Raw genomic sequence first — 13,922 nt, forward strand, 5'->3', positions numbered from 1 at the left:
AGGTGGGCTGGTGTGGCGTTTGTAATCCCCGTTTTAATGATACGGGAACTGGAGCGCTGAGCAGCTGTGACTGGTCCAAGGGTGCGCAGGGGACCAGCCCTCCCTTCAGGAAGGGTAGCCATTTCTTTCTGGCTTTCTCCTAAGGTGACTAATAATAGCGAAAGCTATATATATATTTTTTTATATACAAACCAGATACATACGTACAAGCATGCATATATATGAATAGTTTCTGTTTGTTTTAGGCAGATTCATGTTTGACTGAAGAATTAACTTCTCAAGTCTTTCTAGCTTATGGGCCAGGGTTTAGGCCTATCCTGCAGTCCCACCTCACCAATTACCAATGTCCCTGTGTGTAGCCTTCAAAAATTGCCATTCTTTGCTTAGTAACTGCAGGTCCCAACACTGCTTACTGGTTGTGACTGTGGCTGCTGTATGTGCGCATGGTGGTGGCTTTATTTATCTATTTAATTTGATGATTGAATCAATTTTGAACCTTTCCTTGAATTTCTGGCTCTGGAAGCCTGAGAGCGGCTCAGGAATTGATCATGTTACTCTTGAATCAGAGTCCTAGCCCCTCTCTTGTTTCTGGCTCTGTGCTGTTACTCGCCATGTAGCGTAATTATGATGGTTATTTTTGCTGTCCTGTGCAAAACTAATTTCTCTTACTCTAGTTACGGTAGTTCAGCAAAGCAAAGAGACATCTCTGAAAGGTACTAGTTGTACCTCTGCAGGATGGCATGCTAAGTGTTGCACTTCTATTCTGTTGCTTAGCTACGTCTTCTCACTGTGGTTTTAGTTTCTCTTAAGGGAAGGTGCACTGTATGAAATTGTAATTGTGATAAATTGTGTGGTTTGTATTGTTCTGTAGAACATTGACTGCTTAACAGGTCAGGAGTTGTCCTAGCACTGTGCTGTTAAGGTGTAATTATGTAGCTGGTTTAACATGCTAATAGTGCAGAGCTCCCTCCCACTAATAAATAAATAAAAGTTGGGGAGAGGAGGGAGAGGAGGGCATTGGTGCTAGACACGTGCTGGTAGTAGGCAAGTGTTTGGTGTCAGGCATATCTTCCAAAGAGAGGTTATATTTTACCCAGGTGATACTGTGTCTGTTAGTTTAGATAAGTGTTAAAGGCATGTGTTGCAAGAAAATGTACTTTTTCTGAGCTTAATTCATCTCTGTAGGAAATCTGGGTAGCGGGGCTTGCCAAGACCTAACACTAGTGTTTCCTTATTTCTTGCATTCATGGAGATGATGTAATTCTCAGTAACTGCTCCTCCACTCTTCCCTTAGCTCTGACACAACTCCTCTCCTAAATGGATCAAGCCAGGACAGAATGTTTGAGACCATGGCTGTGGAGATTGAACAACTTCTGGGAAAGGTAACTCAAGTTACTGTGGTTTTACTTCAACATCTAGGAAATATTGCGGGACAGGTTCTTGTGATGAATGTCAGGAAATACTAGAGTGAGTGATAGACAACTGTTTGTGAAGGTACGTGTCTGTCGTTAGAGTCAGCTCCTTCGACTTACCCGTTGTAACTTCCTTACAAGAATAAGCCGTTTCATGGGTTTGGGGTTGTTTTTCCTTCCTCTAGCTTACTGGAGTAAATGACAAAATGGCAGAATACACAAACAGTGCGGGAGTCCCGTCCCTGAACGCTGCACTGATGCATACGTTACAGCGTCACAGAGACATATTGCAGGTAACAAACGCGCGTCCTTCTCGCTTTTCTTTTGTTTCTGTGTTTGGGAGAATTACTAGCGGTGCTGCTATCACAGCATGCTTGAGTGTCTTACCAGAAGATTTAAATGCCACCGAGCCCATCCCATTTTTCTTGTCTCCAGGCACCCTGACCAGTGAACTCCGAGTTGAAAAAACAGCATTTTTTATGTCATATTGGTGACTTGTACCTAGCTAAGAAAGAACAGTGAAGTGTGCCGTCTTACGTAGGGGCCTTTTATAGAGCAAAAGGGGAAAGGTACTGGAATGAATTATCTGGTCTGTCACGCGGCAGTGCGAGAGGGAACATCACGCTTAAGAAAAAATGATGGTACAGCCATCTAAATGGCTAAAGGGAGTTGAAGGAAATGTGATGGCTAAAGCCGCTAATTAGCGTTCTAAACCAGCCATGTTTCAAACTGGTGATATTTTCATGGCAAAGTAATGTTAAAGTGCATGTTTTATTCGGCCGGTCGTGCACAGTTCAGTCTCTGTTTCGTATCTGTGCAATACACAATGTAAAAAGCATAGCGTCGTGTAAAAGCCGTAGCGTTTGTATGAAAAATAGTGCTGGATGTTTACAGTGGTTTTGGTGGACACCAGTTGCCACTTAAATTGGTTTTCGAGAGGTATTAGCTGCCTGAAATGTTTTAAAATGTAAAACTGCAGCTTGAACATTATATAAAGAAAGTAATCTTCACTGTTCAGAAGATATATTTTTTTTCATCTGGTGTAACTTTACACAATAAACCCAAGAACATCTTCATCACACCAAATAAGTAGGTTTTACGAGGGCTTGTGATTCAACCAGTAATGGGAAATTCCAATGCAAAATGGTAATTCAGAAAGGTGAAGTTACATGAAATTGGGAGAAGGAATTATGGTGGACTCTCCTCTAGACCTTGGCTGTAGCTATCGAAAGTTAGCAACTACTGCAAGAGCAGCGAGTTTTAAAAATACTTTGCGTTAACTTCCAAGTATTTTTTATGTTAATTTCATAAGTTGTTCTTGCACTTCGCACTAGGAAGCAGGTGGCATTTTAAAAGATCGTTGGGTCTTACTTGAGTATTTTGTGGTGTTAAATTGATCTCAGGATCCTAATTTTGGAATAATTGTTTTATTACAGGATTACACGCACGAATTCCACAAAACCAAAGCAAACTTTTTGGCAATACGAGAAAGGGAGAATCTGTTGGGATCAGTACGAAAAGATATCGAGTAAGTTGTGGTGTTCAGTACAGCGGTGGCAGGGGACTGTCCTCGGGGGGGAGAAGGTGGAGACCCTCCTGTAGGAGAATACTCGGCATAGCTTATTCGTCTGTGCTCTAAAGAAAGCAAACCAAGTTACTTCCATTCACAACTCTTATTAAAGTTGTGGTAAGATTCTGTTTTGTTTTGTCGTTGGGTTTTAGATCCTATAAAAGTGGGTCTGGCGTGAATAACAGAAGGACAGAACTATTCCTGAAGGAACATGAACACCTTCGAAAGTAGGTGTCATTTGTTATTTACTTATGTTGGACGTGCCTAACTTTTCTGGGGGGTGAAACATTCTCAATTTCAATTACATGTGAAAGCTTTGTCCGTCTGTAGAATCCTTGTCCGCACCAAATGCCTTGCACTGTGTATGCTGTGACAGTGCTGCTACTTATGCAGCTGGATAAACTATTGCTTTTGCTGTCTGCGAAGTGCATGTTGTAGGTAGTAGTCACGGTAGTTTTCAGTGATTTTTGACTTTCAGATCTTGTCAATACTAAATGACGTCTATGTGTTGTCTTCAGTGGGCTTTCGCAAGTCACTTGTGATTCAGACTTCATGTTTGGTGTCCTTGTAGGGGAGTAGATGCCTTCATAGTCTACTAACTGGGATAAGGGTTAAAAAACAAAACAGCAGGTCCCAGTGATTTAGAATCATAGAATCGTTAAGGTTGGAAAAGACCCTTACGATCCTTGAGTCCAACCACTAACCTATCACTGCCCAGGCCACCACTAAACCATATCCTCAAGCACCACGTCTGCCCTTCTTTTAAATACCTCAGGGGTGGAGACTCCACCTCCTCCCCGGGCAGCCTGTGCCAGTGTTTGACAGCCCTTTCGGTGAAGAAGTTTTTTCTAATGTCCAACCTAAACCTCCCCTGGCGCAGCTTGAGGCTGTTTCCTCTCATCCTGTCGCTTGTTACTGGGGAGAAGAGTCTGACCCCCCCCTCACTCCAGCCCCTCTCAGGCAGCTGCAGAGAGCGAGAAGGGCTCCCCTCAGCCTCCTCTTCTCCAGGCTAAACCCCCCCCAGCTCCCCCAGCTGCCCCCCAGCACACTTGTGCTCCAGACCCTGCCCCAGCCCCGCTGCCCTTCTCTGGACACGCTCCAGCCCCTCAAGGGCCTTCTTGTCCCGAGGGGCCCAAACCTGAGCCCAGCATTCGAGGTGGGGCCTCCCCAGGGCCGAGCACAGGGGCCCCATCCCTGCCCGGCTCCTGCTGGCCACACCAGGGCTGACACAAGCCCGGGGGCTGGTGGCCTCCTTGGCCACCCGGGCACTGCTGGCTCATGCCCAGCCGGCTGTCAGCCAGCACCCCCAGGGCCTTCTCCGCCGGGCACTTCCCAGCCCCTCTGCCCCAGGCCTGGGGCGCTGCCTGGGGTTGGTGTGACCCAAGGGCAGGGCCCAGCACTGGGCCTTGTTGAATCTCATACTGTTGGCCTTGGCTGTTTTCCCCTTTCTTCTTTATTTGTCAAAGTCAGACAGAGAAGAACCTTTTTTCCTTTTGTCTCTACTGAAGGTGTACAAAGGTGATGGAAGAGTCTAATCCCCAAATCACCTGTGCGCTTACGTATTTGCAAATTGACTCCAGTTTATTGGCCAAGATAACAAGCAAAATAGAGAGCACTTCCTTTCTCTTCTTGCTGCAGAGAGGGCGTTGGACTACGAGTCGCTGCTTTGTGTGCTCCCCATTGAGCAAAAGCAGCAGACTCAGACAAGTGCTGGGAGGGTCATGTTTTCTACATAGTCAAGAAGTAGCGCTGATTTTCATGCCTCGCTGTTCTTGACTAGGCATGCTAAACCTCAGCCTTACACAAGAGGGCAGGCTTACATTTTAAATAAATAAATAAATAAATAAATAAAGAACCTGTGGCTTTCTCAAAAGTGCTTTCTTAAAGATAACTTAAACTTCTAGCCAGAACTGCACAAAAAGCTTTTACAGGACATTAAAATAAAATTTTTCGATTGTGGCTTACCACCACTTCACCCTCAATTTACTTTTGTATCTTTAAAACGTAGAAATTAATAGATTTAAAGCTGAATTATGACTTTTGTTGGGTTGAATTTATTATTAAACATCCAGGATCAGGAAATGTAAAGTTTCCAGGAAAAAAACCCCAATCTTAATATTATGGAGGCGAATGTTACCTGAAATGTTGTACGTTGAAGAATCAATGTCAGTTAACCTGAGTAAACCTGATACTTTCTAGATGTTGTGTTTGGGGGGTTTTTGTTTTGCTTTGTTTTTTTATTGGAAGGGTGGTAAATACTTTTATATATTCAGCATTTTGTTAAAGGAGGCTCCAAATAAAATATTTCTGCAGTTGTAAAATATACTGTTGTAAAAAACTGACATTCCTCTCAGTGCACTATTTTGAAAAGTTTGAAACAATGAGGAGAGGAAAACTTAAACCATTTTGTAAACTTTATGTGGCAGATGTCTTCAGAATTTGAGCCTAGCATTTGCTGAGGTGTTGATTACTTTGATCTCTTCACACCTGCTAAACTCTCCAGTATGTTTTTAGGATAAAAATGCGCGAAAAATAGAATTAAATAAGGCAGTTTCAGAAACAGTTAAGCCGTCTTCTAGGTGATTAGTTGAAAATGTCAAGACTTAAAAAAAAACTGCAACACTGAGAAAAAGAAAATGAGAAATAAGTGTGAGTTGGGGATCTTTAGGAAACGGGTCCAAAACTACCCGTGGAATGCTACTGCGAGGTGGAGGTAACTGCAAGGTGTATGAAGAAATCTGGTGTAGAAGCAGAAGGCGACCGTGGCGAGAAATCAAAGCTTGCAAGGTGTTAAAAACTTTTGAACTGAGAATCAGTAAGCTCAGAAAGAGATACTGGCAGGGGAAATTACTAGAGAGTTTCAACATATTTGTCTTCAGAGAAAGCAGTTAATGAGCTATTAATGCCAAAAAGCTGTAAAAGCTAGCAAAAGGTCCCAAGAAATCACCAGCAGCTGGCAGATTACACCAAACGTGCTCCTGGGCTAAGGTGACAAGCTCTGCGCGAGTCTTGATGCTGAATAGTTGTGGTGCAGTAAATCATGGCGCCAGGCTGATTGATAGAACTACATGCTAAATGTATATATATGTTGCCACAAAGGCGCAACGGTACAAATTCAGATGTATTTTAGTGAAGTTGTGAGACCAATTAAAAGAGCTTGAAAAATGGAGATGGGAACATAAACTTTGCAAGTGTATTAATATATGCTGCAAAGTAATGGAACAGCGCCACAGGAATGATGTATTCATATCAGATATTGGAGCGTTCACGTGGTCTTGACCCTGCTTAATTTATGATATTAAGTACTTGAACCTATTACATATTTATTCCATGATCCGATAACGGAGAATGTATGAGCTATTACCCCACTGCAGAGTACCAGACTCCTCTGTCAGCCTTTTTCTTTATGCTCCACCATGTGAGATAGGATACGTGGAAACCTGAGTTTACTCTTGGTGGCGTTTTCCGTGAATGCCCTTTAAAAAGCATGCTGGCAGCCCCAGGCGGTATTGTTTGTGGTGGTGTCTCGCTCGGGAGTGAGAGGAGGAGCACCAGAAAGCTCTTCTCTGGGAGGGATTTGGAGAGAAGCTGGACCTCTGCTTTTTGCCTAAATCTGGCTTTTTTTTTTTTCTGTCATATTTTGAAAAATCACCTCTTCTGGAAGGACTAAGAATGAAGTCTTATAAATGAAATTCTAAATTAATCTGCCTTAATTTTACGTAGGTACGTAATCGTAAAAAAGGAGGGGACTTAAATCTGTGAGTCCAAAGTTCTGATGAATAAAAGGATCCAACGTATATCGAGCACCAAGGGAACCGGAACGGCCGAAGGGCTGTGCAAACCCTTGCTGTGCCTGCGATACGCAAAACCCCTGTCCGTTACGGCGAGAGGATGGTGCATCCGTCTGGCTTCGCGCGCCCGGGGCGGGGCCGGCTGCTGCGGCAGCGCTGCCGGCACACGGGTGTCCTGCGCTTTCCCGTGGGATCGTGGGGCAGCCGTGGGGCTGGGGGCGCGCGGGGCTGGGCGCTGCTGCGCCCCGCTTCTGGCAGGGTTGGAGAAAGCGTGTCGTGTTCTTCCTTTGAAAGCTTCGCAGCTGGTTCAATTAACTTGATAAATCAGCTGATTTGGGGCGTTACCGGGAAAGGAGATTTGTCTAGAAATGTTATTGACTGTAGGTGGGAGGCATAAAGTTTCCAAGCCTCTTGGTTTGCTACTTAATTTCTATACGGATAATTTAAGGAGAGTTTTACCTACCTCTGGAAAGAAAAACAATAATGCCTCATTTTTTTAATACAAATGTGAGCGCCTGTTAATTAAAATGAGGCTGGAAGACAGGTCTTGTTGACTATTGATGCCCTGTTAATACTTTTACCTAACACCTCCGATCTCTTGGCATGTCACGTGCTTAAGGAAATAGCAAATCTAGCACGGTCAAGTTTGTGGTTGACTTTGGAATGCGTGTTTCCTCGGGTCCGTGCCACTCCCTAACGGTGTATGTCTCATCTTTTCTGTTTGTACGCTTTTGGCCAGGGAGGTAAACAAGTCATCCTTTTTCTTGTAATACTGTTTTCCATCTAAAGACAACAATTTTGATGAATAGACCTAGCTTAGCATTTTAAAAACTGCTCTGAAAAGTGCTGCCTCAGATGAGAGAGTCCTGTCAACTCAGTGTTTGCCCTGAGAAGTTCTGCAGTTATTGATGAATTACAGCCTAAGTCAGCAAAGAAGGGATTAATGTGTTTGATTAAATTTGCAATATTGCATGTGTATGCGAGTGAAAATTTCCCTTGTGTTGGTACTTGCATCGTTTGTGAGTCATAGCATATCGGGTGATTCTGAGGAACTTGCGTAAAAATTGATGGAGGCTTCCACGATTTCGATAGAAATTACAGATTTTATTACCTCTGATGAGTTCCTTGTAAAACTAGATGAAAACTGGACCACGTAGTGGTCGCCACCATTTGCTGTAGTAGATCGGTGCTGTCATTGTGGGGCCATCGTATGACTATTGCTTTATTACTCAGTGCAAAAAATGAGGCACGTGTCCTTTTCCCAACGAAATGGCTGGTGGTGAAGCAGGTGCCAGTGCTGGTGCAGATATCATTGGCTGCGGTTTTCATTGTTGTCGGATGACGGCACGTTTCTGGTGAGTGTTGCTCTGTGGCTATCAGTCTACCCAGTGAAAAATTCCTGAGTTTAGATAATCAGGTGTAAGTGATGCAGGTGGATGAGATGAACCTGCTGAAAGCATTCAGGCTAGCTAAGGACGTAAAACACCGCTGTGTCTTAAAACATCTAGCACTGGGAACAGAGAGGGTAGGGGTGCCAGGGTAGGTGGGTGCGAAAGTTTGAAGGAGAAAAGGAGGAGAGCAAACAAATCAAAGAGGGATGTGCTCTGCATGTGAAAGAGAGAAGAGGGGTAAGAGACGCGAGCAAAAGAAATAACGGGAATCTGCAGCAGTTGTGTAATGGTGCTATTAATAATACATACCTGATTCATGGAGATGATTAGGATAAATTAATGTTTGTGCCGTACTTCATATATGTAGAGTACTGTGAAGTACTAAATATTGTTATTACTATTATTATTGCATTTCATTTTTCAGCAGAACTATTTCAAATTTCCTGTTGTTGTTTGAGCAGAAATGGCCACATTCAGTAGAGAATAATCACCGGGAAACTTGCTTCGTAATACAGTCCAGATCTTAATAAAGGGAGTGACTTGGTAACCGTTTTTCTTCTAAATATTGATGTTGCTTACATATTTTTACTTCAGTACTGATTTGCACGGGGAAGTCAGCTTAATGAGATGCTGAGACACCTGACGGGGTGTTTGATTACAGGTGTGTTGGTCTTGGGGAAAAGCTACCACTTTCCTACTTTAATTTAATTTCCATTTCTTTGTTATCCCTGTTCTCTGCTCTGCACGCCCTGATTTCCGTTCACTGCGCTGTTGCTGCTCAGGCTCCTGCGGGTTTCAGCGGACCCTCAGTATTGGATTAAAACCAGAGGACTGCTGTGTCTCCCCTCCCATCCCCTCCCTCGCCTCCGCTTGCAGGGGGAGGACACACAGATGCCTGGGCGGTAGCTGCTGCGGCCGGCACGTGGCTCGCCACTGCATCTCCTTCATCTTCTCTTGGAGAGAAAGAGGCTGTAGGAAAAACAGCTAATTCACCGATTCCTTTTTTTCTTCCCAAGGTGGTTGGGGAAGCAGCAGTGAGGGAGGAGCGTGATGAGCCTCTGCCCTGGGTGCCTGCTGGCTGCCTGCTCTGCAGCCTCCAAACTGCTGAGCTCCACTTCAGTTAGGCCAAATAAGGTGTTTGTTTTTTTTTAATTGCAAAACTTGCCTCAAAAATAGACTTATTTTTTTTGTTCCTGTCAAAGCTGAATGTGGTGTTCTTGTCGCTCTATTCCCTTTCATTTTAATCAGATTTTAACTGAAGCAGCATTTGATAATGAAGAATTTGCTTTATAGCAGTTATGAAAAAACAAACCAGATCTGCTATGGGAGGACAATGCAAGCTCTCCACAGCCTCGGTTTGGACTGTTTGCCAAGAAGCACCGGATACGGTGTCATTTGGCTGCAGACTTGCTGTGCAGTAGTAATGGACGGCTGCAGCACTTTGTCTATTGAATTGGACGATACAGTGCAAGGAGAGACTGAGGAGTCTGGGTTAAAATGTTTCTCTGCTGGCCATTAATTGCAAGAGCGCTGGCAATGGTCTGTCGCTGCTTTCCCAAATGCAGTTACATACCATTGGCTTGTTTTCATTGTTTCTGGAATACGGAAGTTTGGGAAACTAATTGCATTAAAAGTGCAGGCCGGTGCCTCAGCTAGCCAGCCAGGGTGACTGCGGTAATCACCTGACTGACCGACCGACCGCTGGGTACCCGTAATACGGACCTGCTGGGTAGGGCTACGTGCTCTGTCTGAGCGGCAGCGCAAATAAAACGGTTTTCAAGGAAAGGATTTGAACAAAGGAGGATTTTTGGTGTTGCAAAAGCTTACTTAAAGATGCACAATGGCTTGTACTCTAATCCCGTTTCAAAATACGATTCTCTTTTTTCCTTTCTGCGCTGTTTCCTATCGCTGCAGTTTTCTTAACCGCAGTTATACATCAGTGATTCCTTCCTTTAGCCTTATATGTGGAACTGAATGGGTTTTATCTCCCAGCCTGCTGGCAGAACCTCTGTCTCTTAAAGATTCATGGCAGGACGACACAAGGCCACTTCGTAAGTGGCTGGATTGGCTCCCCTCTAACAGTCCCAGACTGAATATGAGACTCGGGCATATCATATACTTAATTACAACACCAGACTGAGCACAACTTGTCTGTTTCCTTATTTTAATAGTAAATATTCCTCAGCGAGGGAGACAGTGCATATCTTCTGGAAGAAAGCAACTTCCCTGCTTATTATGTGACTGTAATTCTATGATTGTATGAGCAAGTTATGGAAGTAGTTTAATGAGAATTTGAGGAGGTTCAAAGCCTTCAGGCAATGAAGGAAGATGCTCTCCTGGGTATCGTTATTATTTATAAATAACTTAATAAAAACATGAAAATCAGCCAAGCTCCTCAGGATTTAAAAGAAGTTTTCCTTCTAAAAATAGCTTGAGCTTCATTAGAGTAAAATCAACTGGTGCTTTTCATCTTCCGGTGCTGTATTTAGGGCTTAAAAAACCCAAACCTACCCCAAAACTGAACCAAAGATTATATCTGTCTCACAAGGTTTATTTGCATGCTTTCCTTAGAGTTGGGTTGCTTTAAACAAATACGGTAATCAATAATTTCTCTTACACTGATGACTGTTGTGATATTTTTAGACTTCAATATGTCTAAATGAATGCTATTTGAAGAAAGGGGGGACGCACACACACACAAAAGACCCAGTGATCCCACCATACACGCACAAAACCCGGCTGGGGGACTTCCTTTGTACCTTCCACTACAAAACTGAATTATCCAGGTGACAAAGGATGCAGTCACAGAGCTGCTAGCATTAAGAAACTCAGAGTCGTTTGCTTTTCATGTGTATGAAATGTGCAGGTTTGTGCCTGAACTTCCAGGTACCCCAGGAAAGAGGTGAAGAAACTATCCTAGGTCTTTCTGAATGTCTGCAGAAACCAAAGAACAAACCCTCATAACACAGTGTGAAAAATTACCTGAATATCTCGCAGAAAAAGGGTGGTTGGGACTAAAACCTCTGCTCTGGTTCTCGGTTCTGGGCTTTGCCTTAGAAACAACACCGTGCCCCTGATTTGGGGAGAGGGAGGGATCTAAAACCACACTTCAAACTTCAGAGCTCTGTGTTTGCTTCTGAAGTTTCTTGCTCGTTTCAGAAATAAACAAGTCAGTGATGCATGTTTTATTTGTTTTTAGCTTTCCTTTCAACACTGTTTCTTAACTAGGACAGCTTCCTTCCCCCCCAAGGTCTGTATTGAAATTAGGACTTTGACAAGTACTTGAAATCCTTATTACGTGGCTTGGTTCTGAAAAGTAGGTGCATCTTTCCAACAGACTCAACAATTGTGGAGTTTTAAAGAATTTCTCATGTGGAATCGGAGAATTGCTTGTTATTCTAATGCGACAGGTCGGGGGTTTTGTCAGCGTGGTTGTGTACTTCCTTCTTCTTTAAGGCCAGAAGCGCTTGCTCATTATTTGCTATTGGAACCTCCAGTAAAAACAAGCTGTTGAATTTCATTTCACGTTAAATAGTGATTATTTCCATTTTGCTCAAACGCAGAGCATACCTCTGCAAAGTTGTTATATTACTGTGTAAATGTCATTCTGGAGGTTATTTAATTTGAACCTCTGTACTAATGCATCAGAATGAGGCTCTCGTCATTCGGACGGCGTTCTTGGCTGCTGTATGGCAGGCTGTGCGGATGCCTTAGTGTGTTCCTTCTCCAGTGGCTTGAAAAAAGACATCATTTCCCATCTGCTGAGGATACTTTCTGTCAAATCCATGCTGGTAAGCAGAACTAGACCCAAATTTCCACTAGAGCATGCCTCTTTTAGCCTGATAATGTAATTCTGCTTACGACCTTTCGAGGACATTAGTTTTGTTGTCAAGTGAAAGATGCAAGAGTGCTTTCCTCTCACTTGCGAGCCTTGTTGAGGTTGGGATCTTCACCCGTTAATTGCATCCTGAATTTGGATTGTAGGTGGCTTAAATGTAGCGTGCACTTGAAATTTTGAACCACAGGTGTTTGCTGTATTGTTATAGGGAACCGTGCAGTTTTAAGAATAATTTTCTGAAACTTAATAAACACGCAGGTAGATAGTTGTGACGTTAGGTACCTCAGCCGAGCCCTGGATGAAAGCCATATAGCTTTCTGCGTCTACCAAGGAAACCCTCAAAACCACAGCAGGTGAAAATGCAGTTAGGAAGCAGAAGACATTTCTATCAATGTGTGTTTTAGGGTTTCATACTAAATTAAAATTGGGTTGTCGTCCTAGGGATAACTCTCACTTCGTTTCTGTGTTAGCTCCACTGGAAATAGATGTTAATTACACAGTTGTTTATATGATAGGGCTCTTCTGGACGATATTCCCCCTTGTGCTCTCTTCTTTTGCTTACTCAGGAGTGCGTGAGTAGCAGAAACATTTTTTTTTAGCTTTGGGTAGCTTTAGTCAAAAACCACAGAGCTAGAAAAGTGGCACAATCTTTTTGTTGCAGTACAGATTATAAACAGCTTGTGTTTCTTGTAAATTGTGCGCATCTCTCGTCTGCGTGTGCCCCACATATCAGGAATGACAGGTTAGCTCGGTAAAGCTCATTTTTTGTCAGATCGGTGTTGGATATCGAAGTCTGGGTTGCTTGGTTTTGAGGGTTTTCTCCCTTTAGTCAAAGGTATAATCTGAATTATATGTTTTTAAACCAGAGGAAATAATGAAAACAGCACTCCCACTGAACGCTAGTTCTGCACACAGCATGTAAAATTTGAGGAAATGCCGATATAGTCCATTAGTAAGTTACTGGAATTGTTCTGACAGTTGTGGTTAGTGATAATGACTTACAGTAAGGCCTGCCCTTCTCAGTTCATTTAACTTTGTTCCTATGGGTAATATGGAGCAATTATATGGGAGGGTCAATCTATCCAGGAACTTCCACAACCATGAATAGAAAGCCTCTAGAAACCTCATTATGCGGCTGGTGGTGCCATCCTGGCATTGGTTTGGTGCTTACTAATAGGCAACCAGCCGCGCCACTTCATTTAGACAACAGGAGCTGTTTTCATTTTAAGTTTTTAACTGCGTTCTTTGGGTAAACTATATACTGCAGATTATTGAGAAGGCTCTTATTTCCTTATAGATTAGCTTTAAAGGAAGAAGTATTGCTGTTGCTCACCCTCTTGGGGCTCTCAAACATCAGGCACTCTCCCCAGTAGTCTGTGTGCCAAAGAGCTTTCTTGGCTAACTCCTCTTTTTGCAGAAACATTTCTTTCACTCTGATAATTCCCAGACAAGCCCACGGGGTTCAGTGGAGGTGCAGATCGTACCCTTTGGAAATCCAGGAGAAACAACCTGTTGGTGTTCTCCAACCTGTGAAGGTGCATCCATGGGTTCAGGGATTTCCCCCTATTTGCTCGCATCCATCAAATTGTTCTTTATAATGGGTTAGATCAACTAATCTTGTTATTGGTTATGGTGCATATGTAGACATGTTTATAGACGTTAGCTGCAAAAAACTACTTATGTTAGCTTATCTCAAGTCCAAATTGTTGGAACTGATACGCTGTTGAGATATTTACTTACTAATGTAGCTAGGAGTCCAATTTTTAGTGAATTTTGTGTCATAGGACTGCAGGTTGGAGGGAGTAGGCTTCAGCACCACCAGTTGATTTTCCTGGAAATCCTTTGGCAGATTCTTCCCTCCGGCAAAAAGCATGCGTCTTACATTGTTTTTTTTCTCATGTACAAGGTACGTGTGAACCA

The 13,922-nt window shown here is 43.2% G+C and overlaps 1 protein-coding gene across 4 annotated transcripts in view; it reads left to right on the top strand.

The window, feature by feature from the left end:
* The window catches only part of GOSR1 (golgi SNAP receptor complex member 1), a 35,827-nt gene that overhangs the window by 1,143 nt on the left and 20,762 nt on the right, over positions 1-13,922 (top strand). For all 4 annotated transcript variants that reach the window (XM_064467625.1, XM_064467628.1, XM_064467627.1 and 1 more), the window contains exons 3-6: positions 1,295-1,382; positions 1,598-1,705; positions 2,849-2,940; positions 3,135-3,209. In XM_064467625.1, the coding sequence (XP_064323695.1) occupies positions 1,295-1,382; positions 1,598-1,705; positions 2,849-2,940; positions 3,135-3,209 (363 nt within the window). The remainder of the gene's footprint in view (positions 1-1,294; positions 1,383-1,597; positions 1,706-2,848; positions 2,941-3,134; positions 3,210-13,922) is intronic.

The sequence above is a fragment of the Phalacrocorax carbo genome, chromosome 17 (genome assembly GCF_963921805.1).
Source record: "Phalacrocorax carbo chromosome 17, bPhaCar2.1, whole genome shotgun sequence".
Lineage (NCBI taxonomy): Eukaryota > Metazoa > Chordata > Aves > Suliformes > Phalacrocoracidae > Phalacrocorax > Phalacrocorax carbo.